This window comes from Diadema antillarum, unplaced genomic scaffold, assembly GCF_040938485.1.
Source record: "Diadema antillarum isolate AM-2024a unplaced genomic scaffold, OU_Dant_1.0 scf00000038, whole genome shotgun sequence".
Classification (NCBI taxonomy): domain Eukaryota; kingdom Metazoa; phylum Echinodermata; class Echinoidea; order Diadematoida; family Diadematidae; genus Diadema; species Diadema antillarum.
In genome coordinates, this window is record NW_027270927.1 from 1,921,508 (window position 1) to 1,947,072 (window position 25,565).

The 25,565-nt window shown below is 35.3% G+C and overlaps 1 protein-coding gene across 1 annotated transcript in view; it reads left to right on the forward strand.

Moving 5' to 3' along the window:
- The window catches only part of LOC139710457 (uncharacterized), a 123,390-nt gene extending 100,439 nt beyond the window's left edge, over positions 1–22,951 (forward strand). Inside the window, exons 9-15 of the mRNA XM_071622374.1 lie at positions 4,322–4,384; positions 8,329–8,376; positions 10,831–10,950; positions 12,302–12,523; positions 13,959–14,002; positions 16,011–16,065; positions 22,097–22,951. Coding sequence (XP_071478475.1) covers positions 4,322–4,384; positions 8,329–8,376; positions 10,831–10,950; positions 12,302–12,523; positions 13,959–14,002; positions 16,011–16,065; positions 22,097–22,099 — 555 coding nt within the window. The 3' untranslated portion in view covers positions 22,100–22,951. The remainder of the gene's footprint in view (positions 1–4,321; positions 4,385–8,328; positions 8,377–10,830; positions 10,951–12,301; positions 12,524–13,958; positions 14,003–16,010; positions 16,066–22,096) is intronic.
- The last annotated feature ends 2,614 nt before the right edge of the window (positions 22,952–25,565 follow it).

A 25,565-nucleotide genomic window follows, 5' to 3' on the forward strand; every position in this document is an offset into this window, starting at 1 on the left:
TATTTATCCTTCTGATGTTTTACTCCAAAGGCTCACTTGAAAGACTGAATACGTTGATCATGCTTTCTTTGTGGTGTAGTATGAGCAAAGGTAATGCTCACAAGATCCTTTGTTTTTTTTTTAATCAAAACAATTATATTGATATGAACTACAAAGAGATCAAATGAAAGAAATTTTAGTCTACATCGTAAAACGCTAAGAAGAAAAGTGAAAAAGATCATAATAAGAAAAGATACAGTGCTAAGCCAAAGAAACTTGATACTGGTATATGATGGGTGATGGGTTAATTTGTTCATAGTTTTGATGAAGTAAAGTTGTATCAAAATAGGCATCCTTTCCTGAACATCTAAACTTGTAAGCAATACCTTGCTTGTGAATACTTATCTTACATTTTGAAACAAATTTTTAGTCTTTGAAATTGATGACTCTAAATGTGTGACAGAAAAAACAAACAAACTTATGTTCATGTTCCATGACTTCTCAATGTTTCATCTCATCTCATCTTAATGTTTCATGTTGTCCCCTCTCATTGTTTGTCTTCGTTTCCCGTCACCATCATCATCATCTCACTAATTCATGATTCACTGGGCAGAGACGTAGGAAGGCTGAGGCCGAACAGAAGAAGAAAGAAGAGGAGGTAAAAATTGAAATCTTGCTGTCTTTTCTTGAGAGAAAAAAAAAGTGAGAATATTCATCTGATAAGATGGATATTTCAGAATTTTTCTTTCCTTCAGCATTGCTTAAAGTGCATGCATCCCTTTTGCAAACCTAAAAATTAGACACCTATTATACAATGTGGAGTTAGGTAATTCAGACTTTACATCAGAGTCTGTGATTAAACTGCATACTTCTTTATGACGGAGGGGGAAACAATACTGTAGATTTCTAGTGAATTTCTTCAGATCCTTTAAAAAAATCCAACTGTTACTATGACTACAGAAGGGGAGCATAATCTTCAGTGATGCGGGATTACTTTTTCCATTCTTTTTCTAAAAACCAAGATATATTTACAATATCATAAGAATTCGTATGAGATGTGGGAAGACATTATTCTTCAAGCATGCAAAATTTTGTGACATTTGCAAAAGGGATATATGACCTTAAAGCCCTGCGTTCAAAGTCTGCACTTGTTCACTAGAAGAAAGTCCTGAAGCAACAGGCAGAAGTTATTCATAGACATGAAATGATAGTAAGTGGTGGATTTTGCACCCATGACAGACAAAAGTCCGCTGTACAATCTTGTAATTGTGTAGCATTAAATAACAATTTTAGATTGACATCAAAGTGTACAGACAACAGGGTGAGCTTTTGTCTCTTTCTCAATCTCTCTTTTTATATCTATCTATCTATCTATATATCTATCTATCTGTCTATCTATCTCTATCAAGCTATTTCTATCTCTAGTCAATTTTTCCATCGATCTATCTATCTATCTCTATCTATCTATCTATCTCTATCTATCTATCTATCTATCTATCTCTATCTATCTATCTATCTATCTATCTATCTATCTATCTATCTCTATCTATCTATCTATCTATCTATCTATCTATCTCTATCTATATATCTATCTATCTATCTATCTATCTATCTCTATCTATCTATCTATCTATGAATATCTTTCTATATCTCTCTCTTTCTGTTTCTTTTGAGGGGTGAGATTGTTAAAGACAAGTTGGTTCTTACCAATCTGTAAGCATAATGATTTTGACTTCATTGAATGTGGATAGAATGAAACAAAAGATTAGAGCAGGATATGTTCGTGACGAAAATTAGATAGTTTTTGGATTAAGGCCTTCCATAGAAAAACAAAAAACAAAAGAAAAAGAAAAATTGTGATGGCATCAAGTGGCATACCAGAGATGTCAGTCATGGTTTGAGTAAATCTTGACAGTAAATGTGCATGTGCCCTATTGCGTTCCGTGTGAAGTTGTGTGTTGTCATTTTTTAGTTTCCCTTCATGTATTCCTTTTGAAGTTTCTTCCTTGGTTCATACATTACAGCTTTCATCTTTATTTTGAGTTTCATTTCTTCATTTCATCTTTGTCAGTTTGCTCATTTTATTTCACCGATATCTTCACAATCACAAAAGAATCAGATGGAAGTTGATTATCTTGTGAATTGCACACTCAGTGAATGTGTTTGTTTGATATCATGCATGTGATACACCACAATAGACCTACCAATGTATATTTTTCACGTCAAACATGACTTATGTGGGAGTGTATCTCACTTACAAGGGACTCCAGTGTGTTGTTCATAATCTGTACTTTGATCATTTTGCATCTTTATTCCAGAAGTCTTATTTCATTTCAGGCAGAAGGTCAAACTTGAGTTTGGAAAAATTGGCCTGAGATTTTATATGAATTCTTGATGCAGGAAGAAACAGTTAACAGTATAATATGTGACTCTGCACCTCAAAACCAAACAAAAAGTCGCCAGACATGAATTTTTAGTTAAGACCATATTCTGAAAGAGCAGACTTTAAGCTTTAAAATGATGTATAACTCAAATCAAATGGACTCTCCTAACCTATCTAAATATTGGAAAGAAAGCACAAACTCAGGAAAAGTGTGAACTGAGAAAAGAGGCTCTGAAGTACAGTGTCTATTCAAGCGCTTAATCTTTACCAAACCGTGCTGGCTGTGCGATGAATGGGACAAAAAACAGGAAGTAAACCACCAGAGTAACAACAATGAAGGGATTATCAGATTAAACTGAAATTAAATATGCCTCATTAACACATTCTGTCCATAATTAATGCCAACGTTCAAAGCAGTAGCATTATCCTTTCAAAAGTTATTAGAGTTGAAAGTGAGGAGTGTGGACAAGGTTTTTCGGAAATGAAAAAGGGATTCTAAAGACACACATAGTCACACTATTCTACCAAAAATGTTCAAGATAAACTGCTAAAAAAACACACTTTCCTGCCCGTTTTATGACACCAAATTTTAGCATAATTTAAAAGAAGACCCGCTCTTTCAGAAAATATGAAAAAGTCAAGTTCGGCTAGGTTGACCCATTTCACTTATTTTCAGTCCTCACGCAAAATCAGTGTGTGCGACTTTATGTTCGTTTGGAGGTGCACAGTCACATATGTAAATAATCATTATTTAAGAAGATTCCAGTCAGCACCATTCTATTAAGTGAGTGTTAAGTGATTTCACACAAGTGGCACAGATTAATAGTATGCTAAGGGAGAAAAGGGCTTTAATCCTGTGATTTACTGAAGGAATATTAGTGCATCTCATTGTGCCAAAATAACACTGAATGAAATGAAATAAACTCTCAAGTCACAGTTTGTTGTGTGAGCGATGTTGAATTTGATATTTCTTGAAGAATTATTGGTCAATTAGTCTTGACCAAGAAACCATTAATATTCAGCAGAGGATATAGCATTGTTTTTCATGCTTGACAACATCTTATGCAAAAAAAAAAAAAAAAATGAAAAAGTCTTGAGAGAAGAAATAGTTGAGACCTATATGTCCTCAACATGATTCCAGAACCTGTGACCAGTAATAGAAACCTGCACTAAATGTGCTGCATTGAACACCGTGTAATCACGTGAGAATCATAAGGACATTAAGTTGCCACTAAATCCTTTGTGTTCGAGGCACCTTAATACCCTTCTCATTCTCAGCCGGCGATATGAGATTACTGTGGCCCTGTAATGGAAGATGGGAGGATAAACATGCCACTATGGGAAGAGGCTTGGTCTGATGTGGGGGGGGGGGGGGGGGGGGGGAGACACATTTTTAGTGCATTTTTTTGCTTTGTTTTGATTTGTTTAACGATTGTGTGTATTTGTACTTTTGACCTGCCAGTTTTGATTTTTCTCTCTGTAAAGACTGCCCTATTCATTCCCGTCTGTATGTTCTTTATTTGTTTGTTTGTTTGTTTGTTTGTTTGTTTGTTTGTTTGTTTGTTTGTTTGTTTGTTTGGGTGCATTTCTTTGTGACTAATATTTGTCAAGAACATCATCTACAAGTTTTTGTTGACATGAAGAGTTAATCAGCAGAATTTTTCAGAGAAAATGATGATGGTTTCTTGTTTTTTTTTAGCCAGGATTTTTTTTTTATGAAGAGCATTCTTAATACACTCTCTCAGGGGCATGGCCAGAACTTTTCAGTCTCTTTTCCTTTTTCTATCAAGTTTTTAAGAAAGAATGCCTGTTGTTGTTACTATTCGTTTGTATTTTGATTGGAGTGCTGACATTCCCTGCCTGTGTAATGTTGTTGATGATGATGGCATTTTGCAAGTTAGCCAGCAACATGGTATTTACTGTTGTACATATTGGGCAAACTTGTTACATTCCTAGGAGCGGAAAAAGAGAGAAGCTGAAGAAAAGAAAAAGGAAGAAGAAAAGAAGAGAAAAGCTGAGGAGGTAAACACTGCCCTCTATTGTTGGCACTTCCACCTGCTACACCGCCCTGCACTGCATTCACGCCTTTGCATTTTGATTGGTGTTTCATATCCGTGCTCTGGAAATGCATTCACTGTTTTCCTGAACAGAATTTCTCCTAGCCAGTGCATTCTACATAGTACATCTTGTCTCTGGTCCTGATTGCTTTTTGTTTGTTTGTTTGTTTGTTTGTTTGTTTGTCTGTTTGTTTGTTTGTTTAGGTCTTGTATTTTTTTTTTTTTTTTGGTAGCATCGCTGCTTTGCAGCTGAATGTTGGTGTGGTTTTTATGTTTGTTTTGTTTGTATTTGTGTTTTGTTTTTGTTTTTCTTTTTCTTTTTGTTTTGGCTTTTGCCTGTATGCTCTCTTTTTCATCTTTGGTGAAGGATGTTTTCCTCTGCAGAATAGTTCGTGTAGATTGCCACATTCTCACTGCTCTGTTGCCGCATTCTTGCATCTCCATGTTTGAAAAATAAGCCTGTGCATTGATTTTGTTTGTTGTTGTAGGCATAGATCTATTTAGAATGCCTGCATTGCTATATAGTGTTGTGGCAATGTTGCTGCAACATACAAACTACAACACCATGCTTTCATGTCTTTGTCACAAATGGTGCTGGGGGTCTTATTCTCTCTTTTTTTTTTCTACATTGCCCTTTTATCAAGACTTGATAGGATCTTTACACTTTAGGTCCAAATTGTCACAGTGTTGCCACCATATTGCCACCATATGTCGCCACAATCTTGTGCACCCATGCTCTGAAAGGATTCAACAAGTCATTCCTGGATAAGCTTTCTGTGCTTATATGCAAACTGTGTTTGGATTGCTATAATTGCTGTCTATAGGCCCTATGTTTCCACAACTTTATATCACAGTGAAAATTGTGCTTATTATAGCTTCAAGTAAACCTTGAATTTTTTTTTTTCCTGCAAAACATGCTTTTACTGTAAAATGAGGAATGTTCGCGTGCATTTTAATTTCTCGAATTTCGCGAGCGCCAAAATTTGCGAAATTAAAATGAATGCAAAAGTTCTAACCTACACAATATGCATTGGATGCCAGTGGCAATTCATGAAAATTGCATGCTGCGAGAAAGCCTGTCAGCTCCAATTCGTGAAATTTTCATGCCTCCAATATATCATGTTTTACAGTATGCACATATCACTTTTATTGCACTTTATTCCAAGTGACCAGTCTTCTCAGTAAAATTGTATACCTGTCCAGCATAAAAGAAACAAAACAAAATGAATAACCCTTCCTCAAGGACTTTGAGAAATTAAGTGATTCATTTTGACAACCCATAATGTTCCTCAAGGCAATTTCATAATGCAGTGCTCAAGGACACGCTGAAACTAATATGACAACATCAGAAATGATTCAAAAAATTTAAGGCTGATAAGTTACACTCTGGAGTTACAATCACATTATGCGAGATAGAGAGTTTGGTTTTGAATCTGCCTAGCATCAGAAAGATAGGTTATGAATATTTGATCACAAATTTTAGCTGCTGAACTTTTCTGTCTCTCTGCATAAATTCTACTGCATTGTCTGCCATCTTGAAAATTTAATATCAGTGCAAAGATGTGTGAATATAAAGTTGTCACACTTCAACATTACAAATGAGTATGAAACGTATATAATGTTTATGTGTGTCATCTTTGTATGAGATGAATGTAGTCGGACTGAAGCATAAGCTAGGATTAACTCAATATGTAACTAACTTTACATTTTGAATACACTTCATGTTTTAAATGAGAACATACTTCAATTTACACAGGACTTTCCCTTGCATGCGCATGCATATCCAGCTGAATACACCAAGAATGCATGCATGTAGCTCTGCACCACATATTGGATAGACACACACACACACACACACTTATCAGTGATTGGTTGATTCAATGACCTCTGAACTTTAACCTAGGTCACTGAAACTGTTCATTTTCACACTTTGTCATGCTCCATTGTCGTCACTCAATCATCAAAGTAGGAAGTTCGTGTTTGATTTGCTGGAGTGGGAACGTTGGTATAGAAAGACTGGTTTTGCTTCTGGAGTATCAAACAATCCATTAATCATGTCCCTATTCTGACCTACACATGGTGTGCTGCCACCTACAGTTCATGTCTCATAAACCATGGCTTGCTGATGTGGCGCCACATTTACGACGCTATGTCTTTCACCAGAAGTATACCTTTCACAAGTAGCAATTAATCATCTTCACCCATTTGGTTTTGGCAATACAGATAGTGAGATAATGTGCAGACAAGTCCCGATATCACAATGTCTTCTCGACTGGCAGTTCTCGTTCATTGTATAGAAATATTGTTATAGCCAAACAAGAAATTATATAAAGATAAATAGATGATCATGTTGGGGACCTGAATAATTAACTTCATTTTAACAAGATTTTCATTATAATCATCTTTGCGATAACGGGAGTGCACTGTACTACTCAAAACTGTGTTTTGAACTCATTTCCTGGAATCATTAGTTTAGCACACCAAACATGTTTGTTGAGATCAGGGCACTACAACAACTATCTCTCGGGCAAGTTTCCTATCATTTTGCTTGCCCAACAGTGAATTTTAGTTACCAAGGGCTGGACATATAGCTGGATTGTATACTGAAAACACTCCTAGCATTTAGCAAATAGACTTTGTACACTAACCTTTTTTTTTTCCAGGATTCCTGCATGGTAGATGTGGCATTGTCATATTTTGTATTTTTGCTGTTCGCACGAGTTTCCTTCACCTATCCAGTGCAATAAGGTTTTTTTCTGGTGTTTGTTTGTTTGTTGTTGGGTTGTTTGTTTTTTTTTGTTCTGTTGTAGTGTAAAACAACAGTGTTTTCATCTTTGATCATGTTTGCTACTCCTTCATGCTCTCTCTGTATTTAAAGTATCTATTTATAAGGTTTTTGTCTCTGATGGCAATGCTGTTTGTTCATTTTCCTATATGTTCAGTCCTTCAATTCACTCAATGTTTCCTATCTCATGGTGAAGGAATGATTATAGTTAGTCATTTACAAGTAAAGTGTGTCATTGATGTAATATGACATTATACTTGGCAATCCCTGCATCTCTACGTGTATCATTCAACACACGTGAAATGTCTGTGCATCTTCTTTTCTTAACTGAACTATTCAGAGATGCCATCTGTTGCTATTTATGCAGTATTTTGTACTTGGTTTTGCCAAAAATACTACACTCCCCAGGCTTCTTGGAAAATATTGTTTTTTTTTCCTGCAAATTGCATTTGTATTTATATATTTATTGCAGAAAATGTAGAAACAGTGCTTTTTGTATAAATATATGCGTTTTCAGCACTCAGTAGACTGCAATGATATTTACAAGGTTGGCATTCCTGAAAGATTACCGTCACAATCATAACTATTCACGAACAAAACTGATATTATCTGATGATGTGTCAAACTGTATAATGTATTCAAGAGTGAAATAACACAATCCATTATTTGATGTCATAATGTATTCATTCATCCAGTCTTCCATGTTTTATCAGTCATGTCACTGGGACACAAACCAAGAAATACCATGACCAAAAAACTGTGAAAAATAGTACATGATTTCTACTCAATCACCAGCTTTGCTGTTAGTTTCTTCATTTTTGTAATCCAAGGATTGGTGGGCAATCTGTTTTGCAAAAGGAGGCTGGTAGATTTCATCTTCCAAATATACTTTTGATTCTTTTTTGAATATCAGCGGACACTGCAGCATTTCAAAAACCAAAGATTTTCCAGATGGCTGCAAAAATGAAAAAGTCATTTATCATAAATTACTATATCTTAAGAATTATCTTTAGTCATGGTTTTTCCTGGCAACTGTTCCAGTGATGCAAATTTCAGATAATTCTGACTATACATGTATGTGCGTGCATGTCACCTAATGACTTGTACTTAACCTCTAACCTTAGGAACGTCGTAAGAAGGAGGAGGCAGAGAAAAAGAGGAAAGAGGCGGAGGTACACACTATCGGCCTTGTATTCAAATCTTTTCATGAGCATTGGTGCTGAGCTTGATATGCTGAATGCTAGAAATATATGAATGAAATCAAAGAATGAGATAAAAGAAAAGAATGTCCTGAATGAATGAAGGAATGAATGAATGAATTAATTCATTAATTGATTAATTAATTAATGAATTAATTGATGCATGTTCAAAATATAATACGGGAATAGAATTAACAGAATGATGGTATGCACTCAATTTGGATTAAGAGATTATTTGATATCCAGTGTGGATATTTTCTGCCCGACTAGAAATTGCCTGTGGTTAGTCTCTTTATTATGTGCAGCATGAGAGATCAGTTTTCATTAGGCATGACTTTTTTTAAGAAAGGAAAGTGAATTGCTGTAGAAAGCAGAGCATGTTACTTTTAGTATGAAACTATAAGTGAAAAAAGACTCCAACAGAGCAACAAGCTTCATTAGTATGAAAATGCTTGCCACCCAGAAAAGAGCATGAATGAGAAATTCATTGAGTTCAACCTTTAGTTAGTGACATCTGAATTATCATTGGAATGATGCAAAAGAAAAAAATATATGTCAATTAATACTCAATTGATTAAAATGTTTAAATTGTATTGCCATATTTTACTTTGCATTATAGTTAGATTGACTTGTCATTCAATGACAGGGTTTGCTGACCCTTTTTGACAAGATTCTGAAATTCCAATAGATTTTTGCACAGGGCACTCAATATTTGCATGGCTAGTGGCTTTAAGCAAGTTTCATCAGATAGATCGTTCTTGAAATGATGAGCGAGCTGCCTGATGCTGAAATACACTGGATTAAACTTTTTAACCAAGCACCAGACAATTTTAGGACTAATTCTGTTTCTGTAAGTCCTGAGTTATGTATTATAGAAGCTCACAGAAGACTAACCAATATATCTCTCTGTGCACATATGAGTGCAATAACAGCATGTTTTATATTATAAATCAGTTTTGTATACAGCTAATTCTAATTGATTCTTTCTGTCTTTATTCTACTCATCATTATTGAAAATTAATTCCATTAACATTTCCTTTGCAAATCATTGCATTAAGTTGTGTTCGATTTTCAGGGAGAACAAGAAATTGAAATTATTCTATCCCATCCCATCTTCTACTTTGACATGGCAGAAAAATTTGACAGTTTTGATTCACTGTGAAAGTTTGTTTCCTGGTAATTGTCTTTTTTTTTACCTCCTTTTCATACAACCAAGCACTGTCCTAGTATGAGAGCATTTTTTATTTTTTATTTTTTGCTTTGAAAGTATGATTTGTAAATGAAATGCTTCAGGACTGTCATATTTATAGTCATTTTGATTTCATTATTATTTGAGTTTATATGTAGTAGAAATTGTGACTCTAGAAGGGTCAAGCTGAAGCAGAATGATTCATCTGTCAAAGTAACTGCAATCAACTGATTTCCTGGCAAGCTTAGTGAGATATGATAATCCTTCATAGTAGGGAGCCGATAGCAAATACATACCTGATAAATTTCCCTAATTCTGCAGGAATCTCCACTAAAATATCTCTTAATGACCCCTACAAAGAGATAAAGTCCTCCCTAATTTTGGATGTGCTCCTGCTTGAGATAAACAAATGCACAAACACCCCCCCCCCCCACCCCTTGCTCATTAAACATCTCTGATGTTGTCGTTAATATTGACAGCCCTGCTTTACCTGTCAAAGTAACTACACCAAATGTACTTCATTAGACAGCAATTAAAGTAATTATAAAACAACTAATTTAATGCTTCCCATTTTTTTTTTCAAATTAAGTGTTACCTTAAACCGTTGAGGACAGGCTAATTTTCCTACAACATGCATTTCCTATAGGCACTTGCCCGAGTATACTCGGGACACATCCTTGACGGGTTAATGTTGCCTTCTTTTCAAAAGACTATATTAAAGGGATCGTATAGTTTTGGTTGAGACCTAATTTTAGGTTTCTAACACTTTTTGGTGAGATAATGAGAAACCTCTAATGAAATATGAAAGAGCATGTAATAATATGAGGAATTCAACGTTTATTTCATGAAAATTGGTTTTGAAATGGCTGAGATATCAAAAAAAGAGCTATTCTAATAAAGTGTGGGACCCACACTTTATTACGATCACTTTGTTTTACTTTGTTTTTGAATGTTTCAGTCATTCCAAACCTGATTTTCATCAAATAAACTTTGAATTCCTCTTAAAATGGTATGTTCTGCACTTTATCATGTGTTTTCTTGGTATCTAGCAAAAAGTTAAAAGCCCAATTCTCATATCCACCATTACTGTACCATCCCTTTAATGCTCCACCCCAAAAGGGACCAGTAGCAATGGTATAAATGGCCAAAAAAAAGGAATAAAAACATTAATTTGCTGATTGCTTCTCGCATCCTGTGCTTCCTAACCCTTGCCCTGCTTTGCTTCGTAGGCCAAACAGGCTGCCCCAGCAGATGAGGGGGCTGCAGAAGAGAAAAAGCCGGCCGAAGCGGCCAAGCCCAAGCCCAAGCTGGGCGGCAAGTTGGGCAAGCTGACAGCAGGAAGGAAGAAGAATATCATGGTAAGACCCTGATTCATTTCATCAATGGGAAGTTTACAGTCACCGTGCATTGCAATAATTGCAGAGTTGCTTTGGCAACTGTTGGAAAACAACCAATCGGCATTGAGGATTTCGCATGTCGCCTTGGCAACGGCTGTCATTGCAGCTTACGATTACTGTAAGGAAGAAAAATATCATGCATGGTAAGACCCTGATTCATATCATCAATGGGAGGCTTACAGTCATCGTGCATTGCAATAATTTCAGAGTTGCAATGGCAACTGTTGGAAAACAACCGATCAGCATTGAAGATTTCACTTAGCGACTTGGCAACGGCTGTCATTGCAACTTACGGTTGCTGTAAACACCTGAATGAAATTGAATATACTTTACTGCTTACAGCAAGCAGCTCTCCCACATGTATTCAATGCTAACAGTATTATTTTGCCTATTAAAGTCATTTATCTATTTTGTCTCTTCTAATGCTGAGCTTGCAGCTACCAAACCAAATTCTTCCTTTGATTTTATGTCTGGACTCGTAAGTGGAAGATAAAAAAGTTTTTTTGCCGGCAGTCCTTCGCTCATTCAAATCCTGCCACTAATACTAGCCAACTTGTGATCATTTTGTTTTTAAAGTCAGAAACATCACATCTTACCCCATAAAGAGAGTTTCTTAGGACTTCACAACTCTAAATGACACCACAAGGTGTTAAATCATGGATATAATGGGCAAAGCTTAAAGGACAAGTTCAACTTCATAGACATGTGGATTGAGTGAATGCTGCAATATTAATAGAACACATCAGTAAGAGTTTGAGGAAAATTGGACAATCCGTTTAAAAGTCATGAATTTTTGAAGTTCCTGCTTAGTCACTGCTGGATGCGAAGACTACTACAGCTTGTGATGTCACATGAGTACAACGATATAAAGAAAGTATAAGGAAAATTACAGATGTTTTCACTTTTCTCGCATACTAAAAGAACACTTGACTTCCCTCTTTCAGAAGGCAAGGGGGAATAATATTACCCTTAACATACATCAGTGACAAGTCGGAGAAATATGCACCTTTTTCAAAATGTAACATTTTGTGAAATTCTCTGTATATTTTCCTTGTATCGTTGTATGCATGTGACATCATACACTGTAGTAGTCTTCTCATCCAGCAGTGACTATGCTGATACTTAAAAAATTCATAACTTTTAAACGGATTGTCCGATTTTCCTCAAACTTTCAATGATGTGTTCTACTAATATTGCTACATTATCTCAATCCTTCTGTTAATGAAGGTGAACTTGTCCTTCAAACTCCGATCCATTTTTGTCAACCCAATCCCCGCCTCTTCCCAACAACTCCCCATCTTCTCCACCCCAGCAAATGATGATGAAGAAAGCCCAGACCGACCTGAAGGCCGAGGCGGAGCAGAAAGCGGAGATGAGGAACAAGTATGTTGAGGAGAACGTGAAGCCACTCGACATCGACTCGCTCTCCCGCGACCGACTCCGGGCGATGTGCGAGGAGCTCTACGATCAGCTGCGGGACGCCGAGGGCAACAAATTTGACCTGGAAGTGACTATACGCAAGCAGGATCTGGAGGTAAGGTCACTTAAAGATGGGCCATCCCTTTTGCATTCCTTCCCAAATAGCACAGAATATGATATATTCCACCAGAATGACAAGGCTATTGTAAAGCTATAACATTTCTGTGATATTTGAATGTTGTTAGCCGTTAAAATTCAAATAATGCACCAAACGCTCACCGTAACGTATTCTGTGTACTAGGCACAGCTGCATACATTAATCCTCCTGTGGTTGTAATATGATACTTATACTTCGAACAAAAGATATGCATGTTAAAGCTGTCAGAAAAGAAGAATTCACTAGCTTCTCTTACTTTGTTATCGATGGGAAATAACAACACACCATTTACATGAACTACTATGTGCAGCTAAATGCATCACACAGGTCTGTAAAACTAGTAATTTTTTCGTAGTATGAAAAAATTATTCGAATCTTTTAACGGTCAATTTAACTAAACAAATAAAGACCCTCTTGAGTTCAAAATTTACAGGAGGTTTCCAAATAGTGTTTACTTTTCTTCAATACCTAAGTGTTTTCACCAATTTTTTCAAAAATCTGCATGCAAATGAGATTGGCTGTCTTTAACATCTTTAACTTGAAAATAATTGTCTTCAGTCTCACATAATCCTGTTTTTTTTTTTCATATACAAACATTTGGTAAAATAAGACAAATGGACAACAGGGTTGGGCATGTTAACTAGCAGTAGTAGTTACACTCACTGTCTTATAGTCTGAGTGGGGATAAATGTGAATCCTACTTTCATGGGAAATAACAGGGTAAATTTTCAGAGGCACTTTAACCCATTGAGGACGGACTGATTTTGCTACAACACGCATTTCCCATAGACACCTGTCCGAGTATACTCGAGACTCGTCCCCAATGGGTTAACCCATTGGGGACGGACTGATTTTGCTACAACACGCATTTCCCATAGACACCTGTCCGAGCATACTCTGGACTCGTCCTCAACAAGTTCAAGGAATGGTATAGTTTTGATTTAGATGGGGCTTCAGGTTTCCAACCTGTCTTAAAACATTACATTTGGTTGCACCTTTTACGAGGACCTCTTTGTTTTTGGAGTAATACTATGTTGTTTTTGGCACTTTGGCACGATTAAAGTGTGCAAACGTTGGACACCCTACCACAATTCTGGTACCTGTCATATTTTTATGAGTAAAATAATGAAAGACCTATGAGGTGATAACATTTCATGTTATATCTAAATTCTCATATATTTTTCTGACTATTATCAGTATTTTATGAGAGCGTGTGAAACTTTCAAACGCCATAAATTTCCATTGTATGCTCGATCTCAATGAAAATTTTACTGTTCTGTATGTTTGAGTACTTTATCTCTTGAAACACTATAATGTCATGTCGATACCAGTATGTATATTATTTCCTTGTTTCTCCCACCTGTAATATTTTCTTTTTCATTTGACATCACAGATTGAAGACATGAAAGTCAGGGCCCATGAAGCAAGAGGCAAATTGTAAGTTGGCAATTAATGTTGATATGAGAAAAGAGAACATTTTGTTAGGTCTTGCATAACATGACAACATTTGGAATTAAACAGATTTATTTTATGTGACCACTAAGGATGAAGGGAATGTATGTTACCATGGAACTGATAGCCATCCGGAGGTCTAGACCATGAGGATGATATACCTTGCCGACAAGTACAGCCACTGCAACCATGGGGCTTGAACCAGGGATCCTGTGATTGTGATTCTGTGGTTGTGTCCACTGAGCCATGACAGATTCTTATTTGTGATTTCTGTGACTTTGTGCCGGTGTTCAGTAGAAACACAGAAGACAAAAGAATTTTGGATTCTATGAAATGATTTCAGGGACAAAGAGAGAAGGAGATATACATATATATATATATATATATATATATATATATATATATATATATATATATATATGTAGATATACAGAGAGGTAAATAGATAAATAGATAGATAGATAGATAGACTGATGGATAGATAGATAGATAGATAGATAAATGAATACAGTGTAGGTACAGTGTTCAGTAGTGCCCCAGAAGACTAAGATTTGTGGATTCTATGAAATAATTTCAGAGACAAAAAGAAAGGGAGATGGAGATACCTGTATGTAGAGGTGATTAAAGATAGAGATGGGTGAGGAGAGGGGGATATAGATAGAAATAAAAAAGATAGAACGATATATATGAATAGATATAGAGAGTGGAGATAGAGATAGATAGAAAGATAGATAGATAGATAGATAGATAGATGGATGGATGGATAGATAAATAGATAGATAGGTAGATAGATAGATAGTTAAATAGATAGGTAGATGGAGGGAGATAGGTATAAAGAATTAGAGAGGGAGATAGATGGAGACAGATAAATAGATGGAGAGTTTTCAATAGTGGCCCAGAAGACAAAGATTTGTGGATTCCGTGAAATAGTTTCAGAGACAGAAAAGATAGATGGAGATAGAAATAGGTAGATAGGTAGATATATATATATATATATATATATAGATAGATAGATAGATAGATAGATAGATAGATAGATAGATAGATAGAGATAGGTAGATAGATAAATAGATTGTTAGATAGATGGATATGTAGATCTCTAGATAAATAGGTAGATTGTTCGATAGATAGATAGAGATAGGCAGATAGATAGATAGATAGATAAAGTGAGTGAGAAAGTGAGTGAGAGAGAGAGAGAGAGAGTAAGGCAAGGTAACAACAGCCAGGGAAGGAATGTTTAGTGGCTAGTCTGTCATTTTCTTCAAGCAGCCAAGGTATATTAAGTGCACCTGTAAAGGTATCGCACTTATGTGTACTTCAATTAATGGAATTACCATTGCTAAAAATAGACTGTCTAATAGTTGCGTATTGCATTAGTATTGTGTCTTGATATACTGAGGTTTTTTTTAACATGGCAGTGACAGATTAAATGTCAAAAATTTAAGCCCAAACTGTCACCATTAGATCTGAGAAGAGATTTGAAAAAGGAGCTTGATATACAGATATGTAGCGATGCAAATTCACTGATCTAAGTCTCTCAATTGTCCATTTTACCATTTGACCTTTCTTTTACTGCAGTCTGTTCTACAGGTTAATTCCCTGAGGCATGTTTGGTGAAGATAATATCTTTCAATGGTTCATGAAACAAACAAACAAACATAAGAAATCTGTAAAAGATCTATGGCGATCTTTCTCGTTAAATACTGGATGGCATTTCATTAAGCATTGAATTAAAAAAAGATCTATAGAAACAACTTGACCTCTACTGTCTTGAACAACAAAATATTTTGATTCCCCAATCTGCTTTTATTTCAAAGTAAAACCTTGATCAACAGTATTCTTTTGGTTTTGCAAAATGGCCTATTTTTTTCTTCCCCAAATTCTCAAATTTCTGTGAAGAAAATTATATCAAACACTTATATGCTGTATATATGGTGCCATGGAGTTCTGGTCATATTTGAAATGATATATTTTGTTGTTGTTTTTTCTGCAGTGAAAGACCAGAACTGAAGAAAGTACAAAGAAACGTTGACAAGCCAGCAGAAACGGTAAGATGATAAACACAAGTCACAGCTAATAGCTGCTAACTTCAGAACACCAGGGCATAGTAGACATAATACAACAGTCAAACTTGTCAATGTCAGCAAAGTAGAGGACCAAATGATGATTGACACTTAAAAGGTAGATTGTAACTTCTTGAGCAAGATTTAATTGGGATCAATAAAGTATTTTAGTTTATCTGGTTAACGACAAACAGCCAACTTCAAATGAAGCGTGTCTATTCAACATTAGTAGTTTTCATACTTAAATATTCATGCAAACCCCCAAGTGTCATATTGTAGAAGGTAGAGGCATATTGTTATAGTTCCTAGAATATTTCTTGAAACAGGAGCTTCAAATTTGCTAAAATAGGCCTACTATTCTTGAATTATAAACATAGTGCCCATAAAGGCATATATTTACAATATTAAAGGTCATGATTGTTCCAGGCCACAAGAATTAATTTTGAGTGACAAAATGAAATTAAATCAAATATCTATTGTCAGAAGACAAATTCATTTGGATCATAAAACATGTCCTTTGTAGAGCAGAAAAAGAGACACTAAAACTTTTTAAGAATCAGTAATGTTGTGTGGTACTAATACGTGTCAGATCTGTTGCAAAAATAGATACTCCCCTGGTAATGGAAAGTGAAGTGTGATCATAGCAAAATACTATCATGGCAACAAGCAGTAATCCTGAAAGCTAACTGGCTGTTATTTTTTCAGCTATGGTTATAAACAGGGACCAGTTTATGGGTGATGGGGGATGCAGAAAGTAGTGGGGGGGGGGGGGGGGGGGGCAATCACTGATGAAATTGTTGGTCATATAATTTGAATTTATCCTAAATGTCATTCTATGTATTTTTGTGCCATAGCACCAAATGTCCAGTAGACACTATGGTTGTTTAAAGTACTGCAATATTTAATTCTGACTGGAGGAGACTGTGTGCAGTCATGTTAAAATTGACACATGTGTTAAAGGTAGATAGAATATGAGATATTTTTGAGAGTTCAGAAAAATTGCACATTCTAGACATTGTAGATAACATATGTTGCTGGCCATGCATGAAAATCTGTAACAATTAGCATGGATTTCACAGCTCTCATTCAGTTTGACACACACACACACAAAAAAAAAAATAGACTGCATAGATGCACATCTCATAGCATGTTAACTCACGATATTTGCTTTGATTCTACAGGGCCATATGCATCTTGCATTGATTTTATATTAAAATTGTGAGAAAAGTGAAATTTTAACCATTTGAGCATGAGCAGATCGATGGTATACATCAAGTTTCTGTGCATGGCATAAAGCCCATTTTTTACATATTTCACAATACTAGGGTGTTGACATTAAAAGGTACTTGAAATATAAGCATGACAAGAAAATAGGCAATTCATTTCATCAAACAAATAAGTTCAGAATAAGCGGAGGAAGAGTGAGCGAAAGTCATTCACAAAATATGTATGCCATCATAATTTCAGTTGTATTGGCAGTAGTAGCTTCTAAGATTTTCATGCCTAATCATGCACTTGTACATATTTATGGTCTGTTGCTACATTACCCTAACAATGTCAGAAACCCAGGAGCTTTGAAAAATTGGGGGAAATTTTGTTGTCAAATATCAAATTCATTTCTGCAAAACAAAAGTGCTACATGTATTCCTTCTCCTGTCCAAGTTTCACAGTCCATTCAGAAAAAGAATGTTTTTAGTATGAAACTTTTTGTTTTTAAATTGTTTCATCCTGAAGCACATTGCTGCAACATGATTTTTAATTGATGTATGGAATTTTAATGTTTATTCTCTTTCATGCTTAATGATACAGGCCTATTAAAAATGATTTAAAATGCATTTGTTCAGGATTGTGAATTCATCAATACCAAAATCAGGACTTGATGTTTGGTAACTTGTATGGATTTTGTAGTAACTGATCACATTAGTTGAAACTCCATATTCTTTCTCCCAACTGAAAGATAAATGTATATGGTTTAGGTAAACTGATTTGTAATTTTCATAACGAAAGGAGCAGTTTGATGTTATTGAATAAACAAAACTTAGAGTATTTACTCTAAGTGTCTTGTTCTAGCAAGAGCAATATGAATGCTGTTAGGTAACGATTTGAAAAAGTTCAGAATAATTGATCAGTAGTTGGGTCATATAGATTATATAATTATCATCATAGATTATATGAAGATCATATAATTATTACTGTAAAACACACGATGAGATAAATTGGTCATTCGTAGATCATCTGCAGACATTTTTTTTTGTTTTTGTTTGATATGCTCCAAAATAATAATTTGCATCTTGGGATAGTATATCACAAGAAGTTGTTTCTGTTATGTCCAAAACTTTTTCTCATTTGTTGGAATACTAACATCCCATGATTTCCTTTCTATTAATTATCTTGGTATATGATAGCTTCCATGGGACAAATTATTATCATTATTTTCTTCTTTTTTTGGGAGGGGGAGAGATTGATGTGCTATAGTCCTTGTTCTTTATAGGGGTCCTCATCTAAATGGTTTGTAGTCACATGAACAGAATGTTTTATGTAGTTAATTGGACGGTATACTTGAACTACTAATAGAGGCAAGCTTTACTGAAAACAGAGCCTACATTCTTGGACATTTTTGTTTGAGGGAAAACAGGAGACATTTCATGACTTCTTAAATGTGAACAGTTCCTTGCCCACATTTTGTAGTGAGGGAGTTGTGTTGAATTTTTTTTTTTGTTCTCGACGAACCGATTTTGCATTTTTCTTGCCTGCCTACCCACAATGCACCTTGCGCTGCTCTCACCGTTCCTGCAGGATGCAAAGTTTGATTTCCGCAGTCTGATTACCGCCCTCAAGAGTGTCTGAATGATGCATTGTGTGTAGTGCACGACACGTAACTATGGCAACGTGAGTCTGGACGATTACATTTGACCGTAGAGTGTAGAATAATCTGGCTGCATAATTTTAACGTGTTTTGTGATGGAGATGATAGCAGTAGATAGTTCACTTGTTGCTTTTGTTTCGTGCTGACAAAGTGTTGTTTGAACTAACTAATCGTATCCATGGATGTGCTTACATATCACTGATATGTTTGATGTCATACATTTTGTGTGGGAATAACTTGCATCCTAGACCAACTAGTGCATTTTGGACTAATATTTCTTCCATGGGGTAGCAAATGCTTCAAACGATAAATTGCCAGAAAAAGGTCACACAACCAAAGCAATGTGAACAAAAAGAAAGGAATACAATGGCTATCTGTTTAAAAGAAGAAACTAGACTTTTCACATCCAACTTCTCTTATCCCAAGATTTTCTCTTGTCTCCTTTTTTTGTTGGTTTTCATGATTTATTTTGGTTTGTCAAATTATCATGCAATATTTTTACTGGATATTTGAATTGCCACCTTTTATGATTTTTGTTGTGAAAATTAAAGCAAGCAATATTAAGTTACTTAAACTTTTATAATTTGACATCTCCCTTTGACCGATCATATCAAGAACAATGCTTTTATGCAAACACAAGGTATTCTATTCTCCTGTACTTTTGGATAAACGTCATTACAAAAGAAAAAAGTGGCTTAGGACTTCCTCCCAACAAGATTCAAAATTTGACAGATTTATTTCTTTCCTAATCAGGAATGCAGGCAAACTTGAATATTGAGACTGTTCCACACCTTCAAAATAAGATTAATTCGTTCTCAAAGCTGTAATCCTTAAGTGCAGTATTTATTTCTTGTTGACTCTTCCGGTATCGTTAGAAATAAAATATGTTTTTTTTTGCTTCTTTCACGCCATCGTTTTTCATGCTCATACATGTGTGCCTTTCTCTCTCTTTTTTTTTTCTCTCTCTCTCTCTCTCTGTCTCTCTCTCTCTCTCTGTCTCTCTCTCTCTCTCTGTCTCTCTCTCTCTCGCTCTTTGTACATTAAGTAAAAGCATGGATCAAAATAAATTGTGTCCCTGTTTTGAACCAGTCAAAGTACATTATTACAATATGATGCATCAGAATCAAATATGCCAGATACTGGAAGTCGAAAAATTCTTTCAAATCAGTTTTTCAATTTTGCAAATCCCTTTCGATCAATCCACAGCACATCATGGTACACTTGTGATGCATCCAACCCAAAATAATATCCATTATGAATAGAAGCATTATTTATTCCTCATGCTTTGTTGGCCAACACACAATTCAAATTTCATGAATTTAAATTTAAGTGAACCGTCTTATTTGAATTCAGGATTAATTTGAAGCAATAGCTGGTATACTAATGGGATGATTCTGGATATATTAGAAGAAATTGGAGAAAAAGAAATTATATGAAGTTATTACAAACAAAAATGGGGACATGTTAAACAATATGGATGGATCTATGTTGAAAATTAAATTTAAAAAGATTACCTCTCTTGCCTGTTTGTTATATGAAAAGGCTTAGTAGTAATAGTGGTTGGAATACTTTCGTCAATGTGAAGACAAAAAAAGTTATGAGGTCGTGATATAAGGCAAAAATTATCAATGATTTTATTTTCAATTGCTGCTGTCAAACCTCCTTTTCTCTTTTTGTGTTTCCCATCATGTTGAGGCAAATTATTTTGTTTGCTGTCTGTGTAATCATGTACTCTGACAAATATTTTCCATTATTTCTGCATGGTGTCTTTTGTTTTCTCCAGTTTGCCACATTTCTATTCTATACCTCTGCATGACATATTATGATTCACTTGGTTACTCTTTGAGATACTCGCTACTGTTTTACTTGCAAAAGTTTATAGTTATGCAGTTATATAGTAATTTTATGTTGTTAACTAATTCCACATTTTATTCATGCACATTGTTAATTGATTCTTATACAATAATGATGATATTTAATGTGATAGTATTATAATTATGATTATAATTGTAATTACAAGTAGTAGTTAGTATATAGTAGTAGTAGTGTCATTATCATTATTATTATTATTATTATCATTATATTTCATTATTATTAGTATTATCATTATCATAATCATCATCATCATTATTATTATTATTATTATTATTATTATTATTATTATTATTATTATTATTATTATCATCATCATCATCATCTTCATCATCACAATCATCATTATTATTATTTTTTATGTGATGTAATGTACATAAATCAGTAAGTTTAATCTTGTCAACATCCAGGCTACCTATTCTGTGCCACATTTAACACCAATCATTCATATACTATGTATTCTTTGCATACCATCATGTATTATTTATTTCATTTGCTTCATTTTGAAATGCAATTGATGACAATTATAAGGTTGATATTTACAATCTTGAGAATTAGAATTACAGGACAATGATGATAGTGATGATGTTAATAGGGCAAAGTGATAGCAATCATTCAACCATTTGCCAAAGATTATGCAAAGAGGAATTTAAAGGGATCGTATAGTTTTGGTTGAGACCTAATTTCAGGTTTCTAACAATTTTTGGTGAGATAATGAGAAGCCTCTTCTGAAATACGAAAGAGCATGTAATTCCATGAGGAATTCAACGTTTATTTCATGAAAATTGGTTTTGAAATGGCTGAGATATCCAAAACAGAGCGATTCTAATAAAGTGTGAGACCCACATTTTATTACGATCGCTTTGTTTTACTTTGTTTTTGGATGTTTCAGTCATTCCAAACCCGATTTTCATCAAATAAACTTTGAATTCCTCTTAAAATGGTATGCTCTGTACTATTTCATAAGTAATTTCTTGGTATCTCGCAAAAAGTTAAAAACCCAATTCTCTTCTCCACCAACACTGTACTATCCCTTTAAAACCAGTCACTTCAGCTTCTGAGCTTTCCGTGCAATATTGACAGAGACAGGGTGTTCTTGTATTAATGCCTCATTGCTTCTGACAATTTAAGATGATTTATTGCAAAGTACATGTACATATATATATATATATATATATATATATATATATATATATATATACTGTGTCATCATCTTCAGTTTGTAATCATATCCTAGTTTGTTTGATGGTATATTGGATCCGCCTTTTATTTCTGCAGTAAGTACAGTAGCAGTCCCTGTCATCTAGTCCAGCTGTTTTATGTCATCTGTCCGTCACCGCGGCAACCCTCCAATCTGAAGACTGGTATCGGCCAACTTGAATCAACCAATCGGAACATCACTCGCATTCTCTGGACACAGGTGCGGATAACACATCACTGTAGCAACAGGGGAGTTTACATGGTGGCTGTAAATGTTGTAGTTTACGTTAATAGCAATGTTGTGATTGCTGCAAAAGATTCTCTTAGAAGTTTAGAATAAGAAATGTCACATTGTCATGGCAACACAGAATGTATCTGTTCTGATGCTAGTGGCTATAGGTGATGTTTAGTCATCTTTGTGAACTGATGTATTAAGGTAAAGCCCAACATTTATCATACATAAAAGGAATTCCTCATGATCGTAAGGTAGGCCCTAGTGTCCATAACTAGTATTCTGGCCTAAAGGATGGCATGTACTTGAGACAGGTTCGCAAATATCTCCGGCAAAGTCTTCAGATTAAATGTCCAATGCCTGTGATGGAAGTTTTTAGAGAGGAGTTGCTCTTTTTTGTGTGTGACAAAGATTAGAATCACATGCAGTAGGATGTCCAGGTTTACTGTGTATGACTTGTCCAAACACATTTTCTCATGATGTAGTCCCGTATGTAACGTCTCCGCAGATTTGATCTTTGCAATGTGCGATGATGGTTCTTCATCATCTCCTTCCGTGTCCATCTCTAACAGAAAGAAATAGATTTAAAAATCCATTACAAGTTTCTATAACTACCCGGTATGTCTCAACCCAGTATTATGCAATCCATAGAAACATGAATAGATGCAGACTGGTTCCGTAGCACCTGCTTTGGAGTACAACTGTGTCCCACTCTCCAACTGTTCACCTTGTTCGTGAGTGTAGAAAGGAATGTGACATGAGTGGTGTGTTATACACCACAAACAAGTATTCACACACACACACACACACACACACACACACACACACACACACACGATAATATACTGTCAATTTGCATCCATCATTCTGATGCAGTATTGTGCTTCACTAATATAAAGTCCAAGTTCATTATGTGTATTGACCTCCATTCCCAGTCCCCATAAAAAAAATCTATGTGACTGTGAAGTTGATTCAGATATAATACACTGTAACCTGTTGGGTATTGAGGAACCTTGTCCATTTGGTGCCATCTATATAGACCACTTTGAAAGTTTTGTAAATCATCTTGAGGAAATAAAGAAGCATTTCTGTACATGGGTAGAGTTATTCAAAAAGAAATACGTACAGGGGAAATGGGGCATTATATGTGTGACTTTGTTTGATGATAAATCTACTGTCTGGAATATTTTTGTGTGATGCCGATATGCCTATAGTCATGTATCGCAATCTGTTATATAATCACCACAGTACCAAGAAATGGCATGTTTAGTGATTGTACAATGTAATTATGAGACTGTCGTGAAATGATGCTTGGGATTAATTTGCTGAAAGCTGGAGAAAACGTGTATGAAAAAAGAAGGGGAAAAAAGGTCAATGCACAGCTGCATTCTCAAGCCAACTTACAATTATATACAGTGGGCTCTCATTATAAGGAATAATTATAGAACAAACTCTCACTAAAGTGAGGTAATATGTTCTTGCAACAAAATTCAAAGCTCCTTAATTTTTATTATGTTGTTTTTCAAACCCTGATATAACAAAATATTGATGCAACAATGTAATCTCTTAGGTCCCAAGAAGATTCTTATAATGAGAGTTCACTATATATGGAAGTAACAAAGCATAGTTTAGTGTGAATAGTGCCTTATTTGTTTGATACCAGATACATATCATACAGAGATTCAAGGAAAGATTAGAATAGGGTAAAGATGAATATTCATTGAAAGACTGTCCCTCCTCTGACACGTGAATATTAATTGATGTAGTCATTATCAAATTTTCTTTCATAAATTCAAGTGTTCAGAATATTCACTATATTGTATATACATGTATTTTACTATGATTATCAATCCTGTTTATATACAATTACCGCTGGTATAAATCATTGTAATCCGAAACAGTCTTTAGTTTGGCGATCACCAGGAGAAATAAAATATCTTGAAAATTAATAGCAGCTATTCTTTCTGTCTTCATCATATCATTTGATGAGGGTGTAGTGAAATTTTGGTAATCGTTTTCTAACGTTGCTTTATTTTGTGCTCAACTTACTATATTTTTTTTTCCTCATCGAGAAGAAGTTTGATAATGAGTTATAATGTAAGTTCCTGCAAGATCATTGTAATGTATGATATGATTCATGTATTGATATGGAACAAATTTATTGGAAGGTTCCATAAAATTGGTCCGTCTACACACTATGCAAGCCAAACAAAACTGACACTTATTATTATTATCATGTCATCAATTCGGAAAACTAAAAGTTCTGTGTCATTCATTGAGACTACTGTCGTTAAATTGTTAATCAGTATTCCTATTGACGGTGTTGCTATGTAATTGTACGGACTTGGCGCAAGTTGCGTGTCTGCACAGCACAGGTGCGCTATTGTATCGGCAAGGTGCTAATGTACGCAGGGTACGACGGTCGGCAACCACGGTGTACAATACGTGCCTTGTTTTCCTTCGTATTTAGGAACAGTATTTTGGGTATATGATATTACAGGCTCTTTATGCAGCAGAATAAAAAATGTTTAAAAAAAGAAAAAAAAAAGAAAAAAATTGCAAAAAGTAGATTTATGGTATGTTTCTCGCGACCTTGGCACCTATGTAGTTTTCATATGTGTATAGTATATTAGAATTATTATGTGATTTGTGGATTTGATTCTAGAAAATTCCTCATATGTAGGGAAATTTTCTATAAAAAGACATCTAGTGTGCGTTTATAAAAGATGGAATGCCATTTGACACCGCACACGAGTGGTGGAGTGGTAAATCTCAGATCATGCACGCTGGCAAGTTTCTAGTTGATGTGTCGCGGGTGTTCTGATTGGCATCGATGCATTCATGCACACGGCGAAATTTAGTCTTCCAGCCTGCACTGCGCTTTAGTCTTGACCTTGACATGCGGTCGTAAAGGTCAAAGGTCACACACACACACACACACACACACACAGAGGTCACAAGGACAGTTTAATAGTGGTCTCCTCCACTTTCCTTTCCTGTTCACCTGTCCAAGAGACGACTGCATCTGGCCGTACAAAGGCCTGAGTTGTAGGAGCCTTACTAGCACCGCACACCACACCCCTCCACTCCTCAGGGGCGGACCGTTTCTTGTCGGTCCTGACTAGATAATGGTAGCTGTTCTCTTTGGCCAACCGTCGCGACTCCGGCCAAAGCTTTCTTCCGTACATGCTGAAGAGCATCCCAAGAAGTGACAAAAGGAATTTTTCGCTGACTCTGCCTCCCCATATGTTGCAGCGAGTAATTGCTTTTTCATCTTTCGAGTACCGGTACCTATGGCCCAGTTTCCATTAGGGT